General features: G+C 40.1%; 2 protein-coding genes across 3 annotated transcripts in view; one reads left to right on the top strand and one right to left on the bottom strand.

Moving 5' to 3' along the window:
* The window catches only part of LOC128742190 (SWI/SNF-related matrix-associated actin-dependent regulator of chromatin subfamily A containing DEAD/H box 1 homolog), a 236345-nt gene that overhangs the window by 15967 nt on the left and 198577 nt on the right, over positions 1-21801 (bottom strand). The gene's annotated exons all lie outside the window — the stretch shown is intronic.
* Positions 1991-14394, top strand: LOC128742191 (glycoprotein-N-acetylgalactosamine 3-beta-galactosyltransferase 1-like). The gene is made up of 7 exons (XM_053838461.1): positions 1991-2251; positions 3213-4024; positions 12662-13060; positions 13116-13254; positions 13314-13534; positions 13605-13762; positions 13830-14394. Exons 2-7 carry the CDS (start codon positions 4006-4008, stop codon positions 14124-14126), a joined length of 1233 nt encoding a protein of 410 aa, XP_053694436.1. The 5' UTR covers positions 1991-2251; positions 3213-4005; the 3' UTR covers positions 14127-14394.

The following is a 21801-nucleotide window of genomic DNA, read 5'->3' as shown; positions in this document are numbered from 1 at the left end:
CCATTACGCACGCGAAAAGGTCGATAGGTTCGCCATAGTTCCAATCGAACGACTGTCAAATCGTTTGTTTTTTCACTCAGGTTAAGCTTATAACGAATAAAAATCTAAAAACTAAAGCTCTATCATATAAAATGTGGTAATAGAGACTGCTGACATTTACACTGAAACAAGAATCATGGTAATTGTTACCATATTAGAGGGTAAAATTAAGAGGACACACCACCCAGGTAACCAATAAGCATTTCTAATGCAATTTAAATGCAAGCCAATAAGCATTTAAGTTGCCTTAAATGCTACTTAAATGCTATTTTGGCAAAATATGCGGCTACTTTACTGCTAGCCCTCATATAGTGCTGGCAATGCTTATTTGCAGCTAGTTACCGACAAGAAGAATTTAAATAGAATTGTGGATGCCAATTTACAACAGTTGTGCAGTCAAAAGGCTGATAAACAGCAACCTGCTGTATAAAACGCCAGGGATGCTAATAAACGGTTGATTTACTGCTTATACTAATGCTTATTGGTTACCTGGGCAGTGAATTTTTGCAGAAAAGATTTCTGTTTAGCTTAAGCAGTGTTCTGGTCAAAATTACTAAGCGTTACTTTCGGCGTTACCCCGATACATAACAAAAATAACAGAATCGTAGTCAAAATTACTAGACATGACCATGAAAGGTGGTAAAATTATCTGAGAACATATTACTTGTACAAGAATCATGGTAAATTTGAATAGCTTTTTCATGTTACTTACAAAAAGCATGCGTTTTCTGCAAAATTGTGCGAAATACCATGGTTTTTGTTTCAGAGTACCTTACGCCACGGGGCGAACTACATCAAATTTATAGAGCTTGCTAAGCCCAGTGCAAAAGGCTACAAAAACTTATCGTTTTTCACTCAAACGTCCGGGTATGACTAAGGGAAAACAAAAACAAACGTGTAAAATTATTGTAAATTCTAACAACAGCAACAACAAATCGCGCGGCGATGTGTGCGTGCGGCAAACATCAGCAAGCTCAATTAAATATATTTATGGGTATTTACATAGTTTTACCCGGGTGCTAAATATATTTACCGGTATTGATGAATATTTGACGAAAGTTTCCACCCTTTTCAATACCTTTATGAGCTGTCAAGTCCCATAATTATATAACAGTATGTGGCAAGAGTTGTTATGATGAGGTGGACACATTTAAAATAGTAAATATATTTATCAATATTTGTCACATATTGAATATTTATGCAGGAAGTGATTTACCCCGTGGAGCAAATGAACACCAAAAATTCATCCAATTCCAACCTGGACTGAACAAATAAATTCGCTGTTATAGAAACATATCTTCATCCTCACCTTATATATGCTCTCATTGAGTATTCTGAACTGATTTTAATCACTCGAGGAGAAATAACCATCGAACTGTCGAATTTTAACTAAAAGTTAAAAATTTCGCGAAATGGTTCGCAGCTTAAAATTCAGGAACATTAGTAGAGCCAGAAATCACAGCAACTGAAATAATTGATGAGTCCTAAATTTAAGTCTCGGGTACTTTTTCAGTTCGACGTATCGTATCGACGTATCTTCCGCTTCTTACGGCGATACTAATGCATTGAAAAGAAAATTTTCTAACACTAGATAGTGACTCCGGCAACCGAGCAACCATGCAAAGCTGATGTATCAAAATGCATGAGTATCGCCGTAAACAGCGGAAGAGATAAAAGACACGAAGAGAATCTCTCATTTGCAGATACGTCGAAATGAAAAAGTACCCGAGAAATATCTTTATTTATGACAGCTCTGCTGCTCATGCCTCATTCCATAAGTTGAATGAGTAATGAGATACCTTTATAAATGTAGGCTCTTTGGAAAGCGACTTTTGTCGAACCGAACTGTCAATGTCAAATTTTAATGACTTTATGGCTTGTTCAATCCAATTATTACTGACGGTGATGATGATTGTAAGTTTGATAATTTTGTCGCTGATTCTCGCTGTGCTTTTGTATCAGCAGTTCTAACGCAAAACTGATTGTGATCTGAGTTTACATTGCCAGAGAAAAAGGTACCTTGTGCATTAGTTTTCTACCAATCAGTAAAAAGAATATCGTGTATGGAATCATCAAAAAGCGGCTTAGTTTTTTCGCCATAAATAATGAAGATTACTCGGTGTAGATTGCGTAGGGCTTAATGACTTCCGGTCACAAACGGTTCAAAAGTCGGTAAATTCATTTCCAACTTATTGCATCGGCAGAGATTCGTGTGAGTATATATTTATTTGTCTATTCAGAATTATTCAATTGATAAATTGGCAATTGACCGCATTGTTTTTTTGTTTCTTGTCTGTCTATATTCTAAGTTGTGTTTATGTTTCAAATTACTAGGTCATATAGAAACACCTATATGTATTAAGCGGTCATCAATAAGTTCTATAATCTATACAAATATCTTAATGTAACATTTTTACATCTATTATAAGTGTCTTGAACATCAAGTCCGAAATATTGTTACTGCTATTAACCATTTCTACGGTAACAAATACAAAGGATTATGTGTACAAGCCTAATAAATGATATGGCCGCCTAGAACATTATTTTTGGCTTATATTTACTACCAATAAATAAATGATCTGAACGCCTAATTGCTTTTTATGTGTTTTTATGAATACATACTAACTTTTCAGATAAATGATTACGCATAGCGGATGTACGCTTCGAAAATGTAAATGTGGGGTTGAGCACTAAATTTCTTTCCAAGAAGGAGGGATTGGTGTGATATTATTGTTGAGGAAGTTGATTTTTCTTCCGTATCTTAAAAATCCTGTAAAATATTAAGTTGAGGCAGTATTAAAGTTGTTTCTTGTTTGACAAAAAATTCTTATGGTATTTGTTTGATAACTTTTGGATTAGCAAGTTTTGCTGTTTGCATTAGTGTGCCTATCGAACCAAAAGGGAAATGTATGTTCTTACACAAAATACTCATTTAGATGGTAATTTCTATGTTTGTTTCTTTACGAGAAAGGATGTTTTATTTTGCAATGCTTGTATGTATAAGCAGTTCGTTATCTAAAAGCACATTCACAATTTATACAAACGACATTTAGAAAAATAATAATCTGGTTCAGGGTAACATTGTAGCGTTGTATTTTAAATTTTTCATATAGGTTGCTAAGTTGTCGAGTGCCACTCTTAAAACTAATTTATTTTATGTTCCTTTCTTGCAGGCGTGATCTCGCAATCACAAAAATACTCATTAGTGGATAAGCAGCAAACCGAAAAGTTACCAGCGACGCGCCATACTCAGCTCTCTTTCTTTTTTAAAACGTCCTCTGCTGACCGACAAACTCGGACGCATTGCTGGAGAAAGATACCGAATGCATTTAGAATAACAATACCGGTAGTAAATGACATACTCAATATCTGCACCATAGGTAGTCGCTAGACCGCAGTGGCGTTAAAGAATGCCAGTATCCAACGAACCGTAACGTATCATCACACACGCCCGCTATCACCGGCGATAGAACGACATACATTCTGACAATGAATGGTTTTTCAAACAAAAGCTATACGTAAACCGCGAAAAGTGAATTTTGATGAGTACGAGAAAAAAAAACATTTACAGTCTAATCAGTGTCTCGTACAGCATTTGCCAAACGGAGAGAAAGAGGTTTACATCCGGGAAAATAATACAGCTCGGTGCTGATGAAAATGCAAAGCAGACCCATGTAAGCGTAAACCGCGGCGGTTAGACGAGATTCAATTAAAGCTGGAACGAATTTTCAGTTTTAGTAATTGTTTAGGTTTGAAAGCTGCTAAATTGTCGCGAAACGAGTCGTAATTTAGGTAGCAAACAGTTGAAGGTTGCATTGAGTGAGATGTTAAATTAATTTGAGATTAGTGTAGAGTGAAGTGAACGAACGAAAAAGTGTGCTGTGAATGTATCGATGTGAATAGTTTGACTATTTTAGCAAGTTAATAAAAGCATCACTAGCATTGAACTAGGACATACAATTAGTCATGAAGATAACTGAAATAGGTAAGTGGGATAGTTATGAGTAACCCGCCTCCTTTTAATAACAATATATTTTGTACGATTCCTATTTGTTACGCTGTTGAAGTAAGCATTGCCATGTCTTTTGTATTTATGGCGCTATAAGGCTGCTATTCCGTTGGTTGTAATAACTGTTATGTTTCGTTTCTATACCTAATAGGGTTCTGGAAGTCTTTGTCTACCAGTTTACGTATTCTAGCAATAGACACTAAAAAACGTATTGAACGTAAGACTACGAATACGTTACTTTGTTAGGGATGCACTTTGGAACTATGAAATGTGAACCTGTAACGAAAAGTGGATACATTTTACATGTTTTATATCTCAGCCATCGCACGGTAGTATTCAACTGGTCCCTAACCCTTCACAAGGCAGTGGCAACTATATTGCCACCAACGAAAAATATTGTGTTTGTTTCTCTAACATTATTGTTTTAGTATATTGTAGCCGCGGATCAAGTCTTTTGGACTATAGGGAACAGTATTCTTGATGAGTAGTTTGAACTCTAGTATATTTGTTTGACCGAAAGAAGTACATATAACTAAATTTTCGGTCACAAATACTGCTTTTGGAATCTTTCCGTTTGAAACATTATGGGACACAGTTGGGCCTATTTTTCCGTCCGCAAGACGCTTCAATAAAAGCATTCGCCAGTTCACCACTGCACATAACTGACGACGTATAAAACGCTATTCAAACCGGTAGTCCTCTACAGACTTGAGACTTAGCTTTGCTTATGGAAGGCATACGTGCACTTGTCGTATTTGAACGAAAGCTGTTACGGACTATTTTTGGTGGAGTACAAACGGAAAACGCAGACGTATGAACCACGAGCTGCAGGCACTATTTGGAGAGATTCCCATCATAAATTTAGTAAAAGTCGTGAGACTAGGGTGGGACTGTTTCTCTTCAAAAACCCCGCCGACACCAAAAATAAAAAAGCCCAACGTGCTAGATGACTCGACCAGGTTGAAGCCGATTTGCCTGTGTCGAAACGCGTGACTACCTGGCGAAGAGTAACCCAGGACCGAGTCGAGTACAGAGGAGAGAAATTTTGGATATAGTGGATGCGCTCCAGGTAACTGGAGCTAGCGCATCATAAAACGGAGGTTATAGTGGTGAACAACCGCAAGTCGGTGCAGCAAGCAAATATCAGCGTCGGGGACTGCACTATTTCGTCAACGCGGTCCCTAAAACTCCTGGGAGTCATGGTCGACAAGCTCAAGTTTGGGAGCCACGTCGACTATGCCTGCAAGAAGGCTTCCACAGCTATTTTGGCATTGTCTCGTATGATCTCTAATAGCTCAGCGGTATATGGCAGCAAGCGAAGGCTATTAGCCAACGGGGTCCAGTCCATACTTAGGTATGGCGGGCCGGTGTGGTCGACGGCGTTAGGTACCAAAAGCTACCTAAGTATGGACGTAAGCTGGAAAGTATCTATCGTCTCATGTGCTTGAGAGTGGCGAGTGCGTATCGCACAGTTTCACATGACGCAATCTGCGTCTTAGCAGGTATGATACCATCATTAGCGAGGACGTAGAGTGCTTCAACCAACGTGGAACTAGAGGCATACGGAGTACCACAAGATAGGCCTTGATGACCATATGGCAGCGGGCATGGTCTGATTCCACAAAAGGCCGGTGGACACATCGACTTATCCCGGAAGTATCCGGGTGGGTCAATAGGCGCCACGGCGAAGTCAACTACCACTTGACGCAGATTCTGTCAGGGCATAGTTGTTTTAGACAGTATCTGCACAAGTTTGGGCATGCGAAGTCCCCCGCATGTCTCGATTGCGTGAATATTGAGGAAACTGCATGCTTTCTTCATACGCCCTCGTTTCGCGGGCGCGGGAAGCAACATGGTAGCAGTGAGCGGACAGGACACTACTCCGGATAACTTAGTCCAAAGGATGTGTTCCAGCTCGGATGTCTGGGGAGCGGTCAATGCGGTTGCTACCCAGATTGTACTTGAGTTACAAAACCGCTGGAGAGCCGATCAATGGCGAATAAACAGTCTAACTACAATAGTCCAGTAGTTATCTAAGAGGGTGCGTTAAGCACAATAGCCCCTTCCTAAAGTAATACCGATAAGGTGGTGCCATGGTGGAGTGAGGCTGGAGACTCGAGTAGGGTTTTAGTAGGTCGGGATCCTCACGCCCGGACCTTAGGTTAACAGCCTACTGTACCAGAACATAAAAAAGTTACCGAAAATGAAGGAAGAAATCTATCTGGATTATTGGCAACGACCTTTAGCATGAAAACACGGACACGAATCGGAACATGGAATATACTGACCCTTGCCCAGCAGGGTAAGCTGGCTCAACTTGCAAGGGAAGCTAGCCGCCTGAAGCTTGAAATCCTGGGGCTGAGCGAGGTCCGCTGGCCGGGTACTGGAGAAAACAGGACATCATCCGGGCAAGACTTGCTCTACTCTGGCATACGAGGTGAAAATGCTACTCGAGAAAGAGGAGTTGGATTCCTACTGAGCCCAGGGGCACATGCAGCCCTGATGAAGTGGGAACCGATAAATGAGCGAAAAATCGTTGCCAGATTCAGAACCTTACGGCAATCCAGTGCTATGCGCCAACAGATGCTGCCGACCTGCTGGACAAAGAGAGCTTTTACAGCCAGCTGAACTTCGTGGTTGAGAAAATCCCAAATTCACATGGGCGACTTCAACGCGAAAATTGGCTCAAACGACGCGGGCCTTGAACGCGTCATGGGACGCCATGGCATTGGAGAGATGAGCGAAAACGGGGAGCTGTTTACAGAATTCTGTGGTAATAACGACATGGTCATTGGTGGATCGCTCTTCCCTCATAGACCAGTACATAAAGTCACGTGGGTTTCCCGCGACGGCCGAGCAGAAAACCAAATCGACCACATCTGCATCAGCCGGAAATGTAGAAGGAGCATTGAGCGAGTGCGGACCAGATCGGCTAAGACAGCTGCCCGTCAACGATACGCCGAACTGGAGAGGGCTGTTAAACGTGCTTGTAGGCGGGACAAGAGAGCCTGGACTGGCTCCCTAGCCGAACAAGCAGAAACCGCCGCCGCCAATGGTGATATCCGTTTGTTGTACGATATTTCTCGCCGCATTAGTGGTGCCAGGATGAATACAAAGATGCCGCTAAGGACAGAGCTGGTCAGCTATTGACTGACCGTACAGAACAGCTTAAGCGATGGACTGAACATTTTGAACAACTCTTCCGGGTTTCAAATGTCAGAGACCAACAAAACCAGCAGCGTATGACGCCTACAGTTCGTCGAATAAATCGCGTGAACTCGGAGGCGCCATCGCTGGATGAAATTGTAGCAGCAATCAAGAGTATGAAATCCAACAGAGCGCCAGGGATAGATCGCATTTCAGTCGAAATGCTCAAAGCTGACCCATCTTTGTCAGCCCAGATGATGCATCAGCTTTTCAGCAATATTTGGGAAACCGCAACTTTTCCGGTGGACTGGATGCAGGGCATATTGGTCAAAGTCCCTAAGAAAGGAGACCTAACGGAATGCGGTAACTGGCGTGGCATCACGTTGCTCTGTATTACTCTCAAAGTACTCTGTAAGGTAATCCTCATCCGGATCCAGGAGAAGATCGACACTACTCTCCGGCGGCAGCAAGCTGGCCGATCATGTGTAGACCATATCGCAACGCTCCGCATTATATTGGAGCAGATCAACGAATTCCAGGACTCTCTTCTGCTGGTGTTCGTTGACTTCGAAAAGGCGTTCGAACGATTCAATCACGAAAACATCTGGGGCGCACTTAGGCGTAGAGGAGTTCCAGATAAGCTAGTCCATCTCATCGAGGCTCAGTACGAGGCGTTCTCGTGCAAGGTTTTACACGACGGCGTCTTGTCCGACCCCATAAGGGTTACTGCTGGCGTGAGACAGGGCTGCATTTTATCACCGCTTTTGTCTTAGAATCCTCTAACGATGGAGCAGCTCAATGACCTCGACCTAGCCGACGACATTGTCTTGCTCGCACAACGCCGAAACGATATGCAGAGCAAGTTAGATGACCTCTCCGAGAGCTCCCAGGCAGGAGGTCTCACAGTCAATGTAGCGAAAACTAAGTCTATGGTAGTGAACACTGACAATTCCACCAACTTCACAGTAGCGGGACAACAAGTTGAGCAGGTAGACGCCTTTCAATATCTTGGTAACCAAACAACGCCCGATGGTGGTACCAAGACTGATATAGCCACACGGATCAGGAAGGCCAGGGGTGCCTTTGCAGGTCTGCGAAACATTTGGCGCTCAAACCAGATCCCTCTACGTACGAAAACCCGAATCTTTAATTCAAACGTTAAATCCGTACTGCTGTATGCCTGCGAAACGTGGTGCGTCTCAGCAGAGACAACGCAAAAACTGCAGATATTCATTAACCGGTGCCTGCGATACATTATTCGTGCCTGGTGGCCTGATAATTGGATATCCAATGAGGAACTCCATCGTCGGTGTCATCAACGGCCGATAGCCACAGAAATTCGTGAACGTAGGTGGAAGTGGATCGGACACACCTTGAGGAAAGGAGCGAACGAGGTTTGCAGAGCAGCACTCGACTGGAATCCACAAGGACAGCGTAGAAGAGGCAGACCCAGAGGCTCATGGCGACGGAGCTTAGCCAACGACATCCAGGCTGTAGACGAGAACCTGTTCTGGCGACAGGTGAAAGCCATGGCGGGTAACCGTCAGCAGTGGAGATCTCTGATTTCATCCCTTTGTTCTGCCGGACCGGCGGATATGGACACATAAGTAAGTAAGTCAGATCCTCACGCCCCATTTGGGGGGTCGGGATACCCAGCCCCACACGCTGAGTTGTCTTCTCAGGTGTCTGATAGTACCGTATCTTCAGGTGCTAAGCAGATTTCCCTATTCGCGAAAAGAAGATTGCAGTCAAGACAAGCATTAGTAATGGTCAGTATAGAATGGCATTTCATATTTCTTCGATTTTCAGCGGCGGCTCATTCCATACAATATGGCCCGACTTTAACAAGGTATTTTGTCTTTATGTAAATGCAAAGCAAAGCCTTGGGCTTAAACGTCTTTCTGAGATTTGACCTTTCTTTATCGACAGACCGGCCGTCGTGGCCAGCTGTTAGAGTATAGGACAGTTACTGGGCTAGTGCAACAATCCTACTGACTCTATCTAGCAGCACCGCCTAGCCGAGCATCATACCTCGAAGCTAATTGCCCGAGCAAAATTTTAGAGCAAATTGAAAACAAAATTTGATATCTTGATATAACGGATTTTGAATACTCGCTGTGATTTCATTTTCGACTTAGCGCTTAAAATATCAAAATTGATTGCAAAAATTCCACGCCATGAAATTCAATTGAATACTACTTTTGTTATCAAAAATATCAAACGGAATACTAATCTTGCTGTTACACAATATTATTAGGAAAGCAGAATTAGTAGTCATTTTACTATCATATCATCATCATTTTGCTATCATCATATAATTTGAACCAACCATTTTACTAGAAAAAAATTTATGTGAAAATAGATTAATTTAAATATTGACGGTTTATTTACATCATAAATAGAATGTGTCAACGCATTTTCTTTCAATAAAAATGAAAACAAAATGATTGCAAAGTTTGATACATCCTAAGCGACATTTTAAGTTTGTAACAAAACATGTTTTCTAGCTGATATCAACAGCAGAATATGTAATAATTTTGATATACTTTTGTTGTCAAACCTTGCTCGGGTGGAAGGTTCGCTAAATGCGCAAATCCCTGTAACTTTATTGCTTTTCAGACAATCAGTTCCGAAATTTTCCAGAAATATACCTACAAATTTCTTAGACGTAGTCCAACCACGGTGATATTCCCTTAAATACGGCTGGGTTATCTACAAAGTACCTAGTATTATGTAAAATGGTGAAAAACGTCCAATTATGCCAGTTTTATCAGTATACAACGTTACCTGCTTATCACATTCTAGGCGTACCAGCAGTATTACTATATATGTCAAAGAATCAATTCAATTCAGTGGTTGTCGCAAGAAAGCAATCGAGGAAAACTGGTTCTGGGGCATACCAGTGTAAAGTGGCATGAAAATTGGTAACTATAGTGTTGTGTTTCACTCACCCAGTTATAGTGACCAGCGATTCGCGCAAACACTGGAAAACTTGTTTGAGATATTTGTTGATAGATAGGGGCATTAGGGGCATAATGAGCACCCTAACTTGTTGGCTGACTTAAGCACCCAAAATGACAGAATTTTTAAAGTGTCGTCATTGCAAAACATACATTCACTATCGATAATTAAAGGCATATTGTTAACAAATTGAAAAATAATTGATATGATGACGAAAATTGCAATTTAAACTTATGCTTCAAAAACTAAAAATCGGTCAGTGTGTGGGGCACAATGAGCACCCCCTGGGGCATAATGAGCACCCTTATAAACACATGCTTGAAGGGTGTATATAAAAACAACAACCACACACACATGCACACATACTCACACACATGCATATACACATGCATAAACACATACATACACATATACACACCCATACATACACAAATATAAAACGTGTCAAAACGCCGATAAAACTATTGACCGCAAGCCGCTTAAAGGCAATTAAGCTGCGGAGGTTGCCTCTGGAGCACACAAGGAAAGTTTGGGATGGCGCTTAAACTATCTGTGTTTTAGTGTTGAAAACATATGCTTTTCCGATTCCCTCTACCAGCTGGTATACGAGAGTTCTGATTTCACGGGTAGTAATACCGTAGCAGCGAACCTCCATTTACAAAATATGGACCACCAGCTCTTGTTCTGCAGCGGGAGCGAAAACAGTTTTGAAGGAATCAATTTGGTCCACCTCCTGCCCCGAGAATACCCTTTCGTATGGCCTCACATACCGAGCTAACGTCTGCCGCAGAATGCTGTGGTACTTGGCGGCTTGTTTTGTGAGTATTCCGTCTCGCCTTAGAGTGGTCAAGGCCTCTTGCAAGGGCTTTTTTGACCAATTATGTCTTCCGGATTCTCTTGGCATGTTCATACCATTACTGTAAACAAGCATTGACGCGATAAACAAAGAAACTGACAGGTTAGTTAATGTGACATAGTGCTCGTTTCACCCCACCTAAGGGTGCCCATTTCGCCCCCAGTCAAGTAGTTAAAGTAAAAATGCGTTTTTACACTAATTATAGTATAAAATCAAAACTTCAATGAAGGTGAAATTTAAGATACAATGTATACATCATGTTGCAGTGTGCACTTGATAGTTCAAGATATTTAAATGATCGTAAAAGCTTATTTTGTAGTGCACCAAAATTATAATTTTTTCAGCGTCTGAGAACCAAATTGAGTTTTTTAATATAACTCCGTGTTTTAAAAGTAGAGATCACTCATTTTTTGATAAATAGATACTGTAGTACCTACAGCAGTGTTTAGCAAGCCATATGATGTTACAAAATGCGTACTTTCGTAGAAAAGGGGGGTGCCCATTTCGCCCCGTGTGCTCATTATGCCCCTAATCCCCCTACCTAGTAATAAATTTAACAAGATTACTGGTGTATTTTTGTTACACTGGCATGATAATAAGAATAAAAAATTTAAAATTTAAAACCATCAATTAAAATATTTTTTGTGCTACTTTACATTTTGTCAGTCGGTTACCGAATGTTGCTCGTTAATAAGTTCCAGCTGTGTTTTGGTTAGTAATAAATACGAAAACCGAATACGAATAATAATAACTGGGTATCTTTACATGAAATTTGTACAAAGATCCACAGCAGCCGCATTAAAGGAGGTATTCGTAGTCCTTTCTTTTAATAGGATCGCGTCGTTGGCCCAGGAATTGTTCATATCGTCTCGTTATTCGCGCCAACTTTGATTCATAGGCATGTTAAAACAGAACAGAATTCACTCGAATACTAACGCCCCTTGGTGAAAAACTTATGACACTTTGTCCATCGATTGAAAGATCTTGGTCTGCGGTTCAACTTGGCTGGAAACAGTAACTTTCTTTATTGCCAGAATCCCAAGATATATCACATTCATGGTAAAAAATGTAATAGCGCAAGTAACCGTAGGTTATACTTAGTAGAACGGGTCACTTGTGAGGGACGTTAAGTGACCGTGTCCATCAGTTCAATAACGGCGGAGGCGCTTGGTACAGAAGGAATCAAGCATTTATAGCAAAAAATTTGTAAAATAGAAGAACCAGAAAACATTTTAAACTGTTTCATAGTTTTAACAATCCGCATGTTGTTTGTGCCCGGTTCGATTTTCGGCTGGATGGTGCTGCTAGAGTCAGAATAAGATCGTTGCACTAACACCGTAATTGTTCTGTACTCTAATAACCAGCTGCGTAGTCTGTCGACAAAGACGGGTCAACTCTTAAAGACAGTCATGACCCAAAGCTTTGTTTTTATGCTATCTGTGGACAAATTTTATTGATATGTAGACTACAAGTTTATTTATACATTAGCAACCGCTAATAACAAAAAAGCAGCTATTTTTGCATTACGTTTGCAGTTAGGAAATGAGTTTTTAATTATTATGACTGTTGTGTAATCATCAAAACAACACTTTACATCTAGGTATTCATTTATTTGTTATTGGTTATTTGTAAAATGTCATCTCTTCTAGGTATCCGCAATCATGGTCATCCACGAACGTTGCTCACCCTCATCTTCGGAACCGTGCTGGGATTTATGTTCGCTACCTTTATCACATTTAGCACTAGTCGTACACCGTGGCTCCCAGAGTACTATCATTCGAGAGAATCTCCACCGGTAGTGGCTGATCCACATACTGGAAACGAGCTAAGAGATGCCGCTGGGCCAGAGAAGGACGTTGGATTCCATGGAAAGCATGAAGAAGCTCACGCGCATGAAAATTCGTCTCTTGCGCATCAGTTGCAGCAAGAGGTTCGGGTGTTGTGCTGGATAATGACAAATCCGGGCAATCACAAAAAGAAAGCACTGCATGTGAAGCGAACGTGGGGTTCGAGATGCAATAAGTTACTATTTATGAGTTCAAAAGAAGGTACAGAAAATAAATTCCTGCGAAATACATTTATTAAATTTCATTTTCGTTCCAGACCCTTTGCTAAACTCCATAGCATTGCCTGTCAAAGAAGGCCGAAGCAATCTGTGGGCCAAAACCAAGGAGGCATTTAAGTATATCTATCAGCATCACTTAGATGACGCGGATTGGTTTATAAAGGCCGACGATGATACGTAAGTTTGATTGTGACGTGACTGCTGTTAAAATTTAACAATTCTGCTTCAAACAATAGGTATGTGATTGTGGAAAATCTACGGTACATGCTGTACCCGTACTCATCGAGTTATCCGATTTACTTTGGTTGCAAATTCAAGCCATTCGTGAAGCAAGGTTACATGTCTGGTGGCGCCGGCTATGTGCTCAGTAAAGCCGCAGTGAAACGTTTTGTTGAAGAAGCCATTCCTAACAAAAATTGCCGGCAGGATAACGATGGTGCCGAGGATGTGGAGATGGGTTATTATCGTTGTTTATTCCCGGTTAACTGGTACGGTAGTAGTAACATAATTCCTATTTTAATCAACAGGCAAATGTATGGAAGCAGTTAAAGTCTTGGCAGGCGACTCGCGAGACTCTCTAGGCAGGGGGCGATTTTTCCCATTTGTTCCTGAACATCATCTCATTCCTAACCATGTAGATAAAGATTTCTGGTACTGGAAGTACATTTACTATAAAACGGATGAGGTAAGTTAAAGCTTCTGAAATTTTTTGTAAATATTTTCTGTGCTAAAATTTTATTTCGTCTGTACAGGGTCTGGACTGTTGCTCAGACAATGCAATATCTTTCCACTATGTGTCTCCCAATCAGATGTACGTACTGGATTATTTGGTTTATCACTTGCGGCCGTACGGTATTGTTGGTCACTCTCAACCACTACCAAAGAAACTGTCACTAGCGGATGTGGTTCTGTCGGACGATCGTAGTAGAACTACCGAGACTCCACCAAGCGGTGATAAATCAAAATTGATCGGAGAAATTGATGAACAGCGGAATCGACTATTAAATACCAAAGATGAACAAGAATCGAACAGTTTACTACTTGAGTAGTAGAACATTTTCTAGTAAGTTGTAGTTGTGATCGAATAGCCAAACTACTACTGTGTGCGTGTCATCTGTGATGATGATAGATTTGTGCATTTGCAGTGAGTGATTTTAGGTTCGTGTAAAAGAACTTGTAGTCATAAGAGAAGTTTAAAGTTCATGCGCCATACTAATGAATTGCGATTTAAGCAGATATACCAAAGTTTTTTGTCAGTGAATATCGCAGTAAGCGATCCATTCCTTATAAAGTTATGTGTAACGAATCTCAAAATAAAGTAGCATTTTATTAAGTCGAGATAATATGAATATTCTTATGTAGCGATGACATCAAAAAGGAAAGCAATGGTTATGGTTAGTGAGATGTTTCTTATATAAAATGTTTTTCGGTAGATCAATTTATCTTCAGTGACTGCTTCGGATTAGACCCAAATTGTGAAGTCTCACTACTGTTTCCGTATAGCTCGCTCGTACGCAGTGTTCTCGAGTAAGGAGTACAAGTTTGGGCACCATATAATGCTGTTCACGTCAACAGACTCGAACGTGTACAAAGGCAGTTCATCCGATGCGCATTGTGGAACCTTAATTGGAGAGGTCATGATGCCGTTCGAAGTACGACACTTACTATGCATCTTGCAAGCTAAAAAATGTTCTCTGGGCTAGGCTTTCTTGCTAGTGTGCTCAGCGAAGCCACTATAATTGCTAAAAAAGCTGACTAAACAACTTTCAGAAACGGAATTCCAAGTTTTTAGACTATTCAAGTATTTTAATGATAAAGTATTCAAGTAAGTCGAAATCGGCGTTAGGTATAAATGTCTTTAAGACTTAACCCTTCTTCTTTATCGAGAGACTTTCTTTCTTTTTCATTAACTTTTTTTTTGTTTTCGGGTACGGTTGTTGCCTCAGGTCCCTATCTTACTGACGTGGCTGCCATCTTAAGGTGGGAGGAAGCCACTCTGTCCGCTTCACTGTTAGCCTACAGCAACCGAGATTGCGTACCCCAGCCGGCAACACGTGGACGTAGGGGTAGAAGTTAGTAAACAGAGGTTATGGAATGCACATGTTCACCTTTGCCTGGAGCCACTCTTTGTCGAGAGACTCTGCAGCTAGTTATTAGAGTACAAAACAATTAGGTTGATTTGTCTATTTTGGATAGGCTTTACGCGTACTTTATTTTCTATTTGATTTTGCCGTAAATGTCCAAAATAACGTACACGCAACGTCTGCCCAAAATAGATAAATCACTCTACGGGGCTTGTACAACGATCCTACTGACTTTGGCAGCACCATCCAGTCAGATTCGAACATACGACGACTGGTATCATACCTTGTTAGGTATTACTCATCAGGCATCACACCTTTTTTTTGCGGTGTCCACCTTTCATATAATGTGTCCGTTTTTCTGTACAATGTTTAAAAAATATGATTACTAGGTAATGTTTTTGATGTTAAAGTATAAGTTTTGAACAAAATTTAGTAGTAGTATGGCTATATCAAATAGAGATACTTGTGTAGATATTGAAATTTAATCTTGAGGTGCCCGTCTTTACCGCACATTCCTTAATTTTACAATATATTATTATATTGTAATCATATTTATACATAGGGGGATTAGGGGCATAATGAGCACACGGGGCGAAATGGGCACCCCCCTTTTCTACGAAAGTACGCATTTTGTAACATCATATGGCTTGCTAAACACTGCTGTAGGTACTACAGTATCTATTTATCAAAAAATGAGTGATCTCTACTTTTAAAACACGGAGTTATATTAAAAAACTCAATTTGGTTCTCAGACGCTGAAAAAATTATAATTTTGGTGCACTACAAAATAAGCTTTTACGATCATTTAAATATCTTGAACTATCAAGTGCACACTGCAACATGATGTATACATTGTATCTTAAATTTCACCTTCATTGAAGTTTTGATTTTATACTATAATTAGTGTAAAAACGCATTTTTACTTTAACTACTTGACTGGGGGCGAAATGGGCACCCTTAGGTGGGGTGAAACGAGCACTATGTCACATTAACTAACCTGTCAGTTTCTTTGTTTATCGCGTCAATGCTTGTTTACAGTAATGGTATGAACATGCCAAGAGAATCCGGAAGACATAATTGGTCAAAAAAGCCCTTGCAAGAGGCCTTGACCACTCTAAGGCGAGACGGAATACTCACAAAACAAGCCGCCAAGTACCACAGCATTCTGCGGCAGACGTTAGCTCGGTATGTGAGGCCATACGAAAGGGTATTCTCGGGGCAGGAGGTGGACCAAATTGATTCCTTCAAAACTGTTTTCGCTCCCGCTGCAGAACAAGAGCTGGTGGTCCATATTTTGTAAATGGAGGTTCGCTGCTACGGTATTACTACCCGTGAAATCAGAACTCTCGTATACCAGCTGGTAGAGGGAATCGGAAAAGCATATGTTTTCAACACTAAAACACAGATAGTTTAAGCGCCATCCCAAACTTTCCTTGTGTGCTCCAGAGGCAACCTCCGCAGCTTAATTGCCTTTAAGCGGCTTGCGGTCAATAGTTTTATCGGCGTTTTGACACGTTTTATATTTGTGTATGTATGGGTGTGTATATGTGTATGTATGTGTTTATGCATGTGTATATGCATGTGTGTGAGTATGTGTGCATGTGTGTGTGGTTGTTGTTTTTATATACACCCTTCAAGCATGTGTTTATAAGGGTGCTCATTATGCCCCAGGGGGTGCTCATTGTGCCCCACACACTGACCGATTTTTAGTTTTTGAAGCATAAGTTTAAATTGCAATTTTCGTCATCATATCAATTATTTTTCAATTTGTTAACAATATGCCTTTAATTATCGATAGTGAATGTATGTTTTGCAATGATGACACTTTAAAAATTCTGTCATTTTGGGTGCTTAAGTCAGCCAACAAGTTAGGGTGCTCATTATGCCCCTAATGCCCCTACTTATAGTAAATACATATTTACTTGCATTTGGTCATCAAAATAATAGATTTGTTATCGTCGATAAAGATTAGTTGAAACATGATGTGATAAGTGCTTTTTCATTCAATTACTTTTTGCGTTAAACAAAACGTTACGGGACACCATTTTGAAGCACCTATTTTATTTTACATAGAAATGCTTATCAAAAGTCAAACACAGCGCGATTTTGATTGTACATATATGATTAAAGAAAATCCATAGTTTCAAAAAATTCGGATTTAAATTCTCTGGTACAGTGGTAACCCGATTTTGTCACTCCCCGATTTTGTCACTCCCCGATTTTGTCACGTTTTTGACCCGATTTTGTCACCCCCGATTTTGTCACGTTTTTTACCCGATTTTGCCACGCTTTTGATTTATCAAAAGCTTAGTATGTCAAATGTGTTAAAACACTGTGAAAAGTACTGTGTTCAACAAGTTGATTATCGTGGAGTTTCCACAAAAGTTGTTTCTTATCTCCACAACTATAATAACTAGAAGGTTACTTTCTTTGGCAAAGTTCTTTATAATAATCTTCTCAAAAGTTTTGTTGAACATTGTTTTGCTCTATCTGTTACTGCCTGAAAAATAAATTTTCTATCTTACTTTTAGGGGGGTTAATCAAAGAATCGTTCATACCATAAGAAAGAGCTTCTTACGCTGTGAAATTTCTCTGAACATAGTTAACCAGTATAATCAACCATTTCGGCGCAATTAAAAAACGCGTGTTTTCATACCTTTGGGAGTGCTGTGAAAAGGTGACAAATGTCCACAGAGAGGTAGAAGAAAGTGCGACATGTCCAAAAAGTGATCAGAATGAAGTATATGTAGTTCATTCTAAGTTATCTGCAAAAAAATAAAAATTGAAAAAATACCCGATTTTGTCACTGCCCCGTTTTTGTCACCCCTAAATTCATCATGGGGGTGACAAAATCGGGTCATTACTGTATATGGAAATAAATGCAAAATTTTCGTTACGGGACACCATTATAAAAGTACCTGTTTTTAAAGGCCGCTTATCTGGAAAATTCTTTCATTTTTCAAAAAACTCTGTATGAACAAAATGTTACCCTAGTAATGAAACATGTTTTGATGATATACAGTTTTAAAATATTTTGGCTTAAAACTATTGACAGAGAATTAATTGCAGCCTTGCCTAAATGATGAAACAATCTATATTGTTAACCTCCCACTTGTAAGGTGCATTTTAGCATGAATTGTCAATAAACAATATGACAATTCAGGATTTTTGTAAGCTTTATAGTATGTTTGAACATACTACATACAAATATTTTTGATATTACTACTTTCAAAATTTGCTCTCATGGGATAGATGAGCTTGGAATGTGTCCTGTAACATGTTGTCCTAATGATAATTTAATCTAACTAGTACGAAAAATGTTTAAAAAGTTCCCAAGAATAGTCCTACGATTTAGGTGAAAGTGGAACCCAGCTGACACTTGACTGAAAACTCGTTGTAGGCCGACAATGACCCCGATTGCTGCATAATTTGTCCTTTGAAAAGGTTGTGGTTGAGCGTCGTCGTCGACTAATATGGTTGAGAAGGCATGGACAATCGGCCCTCGTCATAAGGATATCAGCTACAAGGATTGCTCGGCACAGATTTCTCCTGGTTGCTAGGGTGTCCAATCCAATTAGCATCAGACGCGATTCGTATCTTGTTAGTTGAAGCGGGTTGTTCCATGGCAGGTGACGGAGGGCGAATCGAATGAATTTGCGTTGTATTTTCTCTAACCGATTCACACCGTTGAGATAATGGGGGTTCCAGATCGCCGAGCAATATTCCAGCATCGAATGGCCAAGCGCGCAGTACAAATTCTTCAAGTAATGTATATCGGTGAAGCTATATCGCAGTTCTCATGATTGGGCCAAGACTGCGGGATACTTTAGCAACTATGTAGCTGATGTGCTGCTTGTAGGTGAGCTGTGAGTCAAGGAGGATTCCCAGGTCCTTGATGTAGGATCCTCTTTTAATCAGTTCCCCGCATAGGTGAACTGGATTGGTCGAATCCAGTCGAATTGGTTGAAAAGGATTGTTGTGACTCTTCAGTTGCCGTTACATGACCGTGACCGTGAGATAGATCTTAAGATGACCAGCAAAGGAAAGGCTGGGATCTTGAAGCGAAAAGTTTACATCCTTGAAGTGTAGCATGAAGATGAGCCTTGTGGAATACCGGACATAACAATAAACTCGCTGGATATTGATTCTCCGATTTTAATAACCTGGTCAGCCAAGTAGGTCTTCAGCCAGAGCAGTAGGATGCTGCCAAGTCCCATCATGTTGAGTTTGGCAAAATTTCATGATTTAACTTAACTTTAATTTAATTTAACTTAAGCAACAAAGAGGTCGGTGTAGATTGCATCCGTTTGGAAACGCCTCAACATAGTATTCGTAGCATAAGTAGTAAATGAAAGAAGATTCGTCGTGGATGATCGACGTGGTATGAATCCTTGTTAAGAATCGTCGGTGAATTGCTTATATTGGTAGAACACTGATCCCGAAATTACTTTTTCGAATAGTTTCGTAGTTTTTAAGTTAGATTATCATTTGGTCCATAAGGCCTGTTGATGTACAAATCTATACCTATAAAAAAGGATTTCTGTCTGTCTGTCTGTCCATATGTTCCTTATAGAATCGAAAACTACTGAACCGATCGGCGTGAAAATTTGCATATAGGAATTCTTATGATGGTTAGAGACCCCTCCCCCCACTAAGAGGGGGGGCTCCCATACAAATGAAATACAAATTTCTGCATAAATCCAGAACTAATCAAGCAATTGAAACCAACTTTCACATGTGGGTGTTTTTGGAGACAAGAATTTATTCTATGGTGAATTGAAACATCTCCCCACTTTAAGAGGGGGGGGGGGCTCCCATACAAATGAAATACAAATTTCCTCATAACTCGAGAACTAATGAAGCAAGTGGAACCAAATTTGGCATGTGGGGGTTTTGGAGGCAGGAGTTTTTCTAGCGATAGTTTGAGACCCCTCACCCCTGTGGTAGGAGGATAAGGACTCTCATACAAATAAAACAGAAATTTTTCCGTAACTCAAAAACTAATCAAACTCGAGAAATTTTAGACTCATAAAACATTAATCAAAAACAAGACCACCAAAAACTATCAATAGTAACATTAGACAATTCAGCGCGAATCGGCCATAGGCCGGGAGTGTTGCCGGCGACCTGCTGTCGGAAGCGCCGGCCACTGCGGGGGGCAGCCCCCCATAGAGATACCTCTATCTAGGTTTATTTATTTTCCTAGATCTACTGACCTCTATTATTTTCCTTCAGTTGGGTCACCCCTGCGAAATGGTACTTTCTATGAAAAGATTTTCCGTGTAATGGCACATCTCGCGTAAGGTTTTTCGCGAAATGAAATATAAATAATATGAAATGAAATATTCTGCGAAACTCTATATTCTGCGTTATGGTTAGCCGAGAATTGGTGTTCCAAAAAATGGTATTCGGCGAAATGGTTCGTAATGATGGCGAATATTTGAATGCTATACGCTTTATTTTATCAGACTAAGCGATGGGGGGAGTTGTTTACTACTTTACTGTGAGGAAAATGTGTATATTAAAACACCCATGAGCTCCTCAGAAACTTGCAAAACTCGAGATTCTGACATAGGTCATCCGAGATTCACGGTTTATGTACAACATAGTTTAATTTGTGGCAATACGAAGTTTGTAGGGTCAGCTAGCAAAGAAATAAACAAAGAATAGCTTGGATGCCGCACAAAAAGCGCCGATATCTCGATAATTATAGATGTCCTTTTTATCGCTTATCTTACGAACCGGAAACATAAACGCTATCAGAGACAAATTGTAAAGAAAACGAAGAGGGAGCATGCAAATCTGTGGTGCATTCTTGAGAAGAATGGCGGGTATTCCGTCCAATCCAATGGAAGTGGACGGTTTCATTTCGGAGATGGCTTTTGGGATCATAGCAACGCTCATATTAATAACATTCAACGAAAGCCAAGAAAGCAGAACATTATTTGGAGCCAAGAAGATTTGTTCAGCTGACAGTGTCTCACACGAAAATACACTGGAGAACTTCTTGGTTTTCCAAGGTATGCATCATGCGAAAAAGAATCTTGTATATATTTTTGCTTTTTGAGGTGTTCTCATTGTGAGTTACACTACTGCTTTAATTATGTACTCGAAGATCGGGTTAGACAGGTGTTGTAAAATGTGACAGAAGTGTAACATAAACTCCGATTTTACAAATACAACTCATGTTTTAAGCCAGCGATTATTTGAAATAATAAAATAACATGAGAAGTGTAGCGTAACAAGGAGAAAAGTTTAATAACACTTTCAGGTAGACAAAAAAGTTATTTTAGAAATGAAATAAAATAATAAAATTATCCTTTTTCAAACAATATTATTTTCTTTTTGTTCTGTTCTGTTCTCAAAAATTCAGGTCATTCACAATGATTATGCGCCTCTATTGACTCACATCACATTCCCATACAAATTTCAAGTTAAGTTTTCTCTAGTAGGAATAAGAATCTCGGGTAGGCGGTGCTGTTAGAGTCAGTAGAATTTTTGCATTAGCCCCTTAACTGTCCTATTCTCTAATAGCCGGCTGCGAAGTCTATCGATCTGTAGCTTTTTTTTCTCAAAAAAGTTCCAAAGGCCGCACTTATACGAGCAGTGATATTTCCTTGTAAGATGACAGCCCCATCAC

Source organism: Sabethes cyaneus, chromosome 3, assembly GCF_943734655.1.
Source record: "Sabethes cyaneus chromosome 3, idSabCyanKW18_F2, whole genome shotgun sequence".
Classification (NCBI taxonomy): Eukaryota; Metazoa; Arthropoda; class Insecta; order Diptera; family Culicidae; genus Sabethes; species Sabethes cyaneus.
Note: the sequence above shows the minus strand (reverse complement) of the source record. Positions and strands in the feature narration are given on the sequence as shown.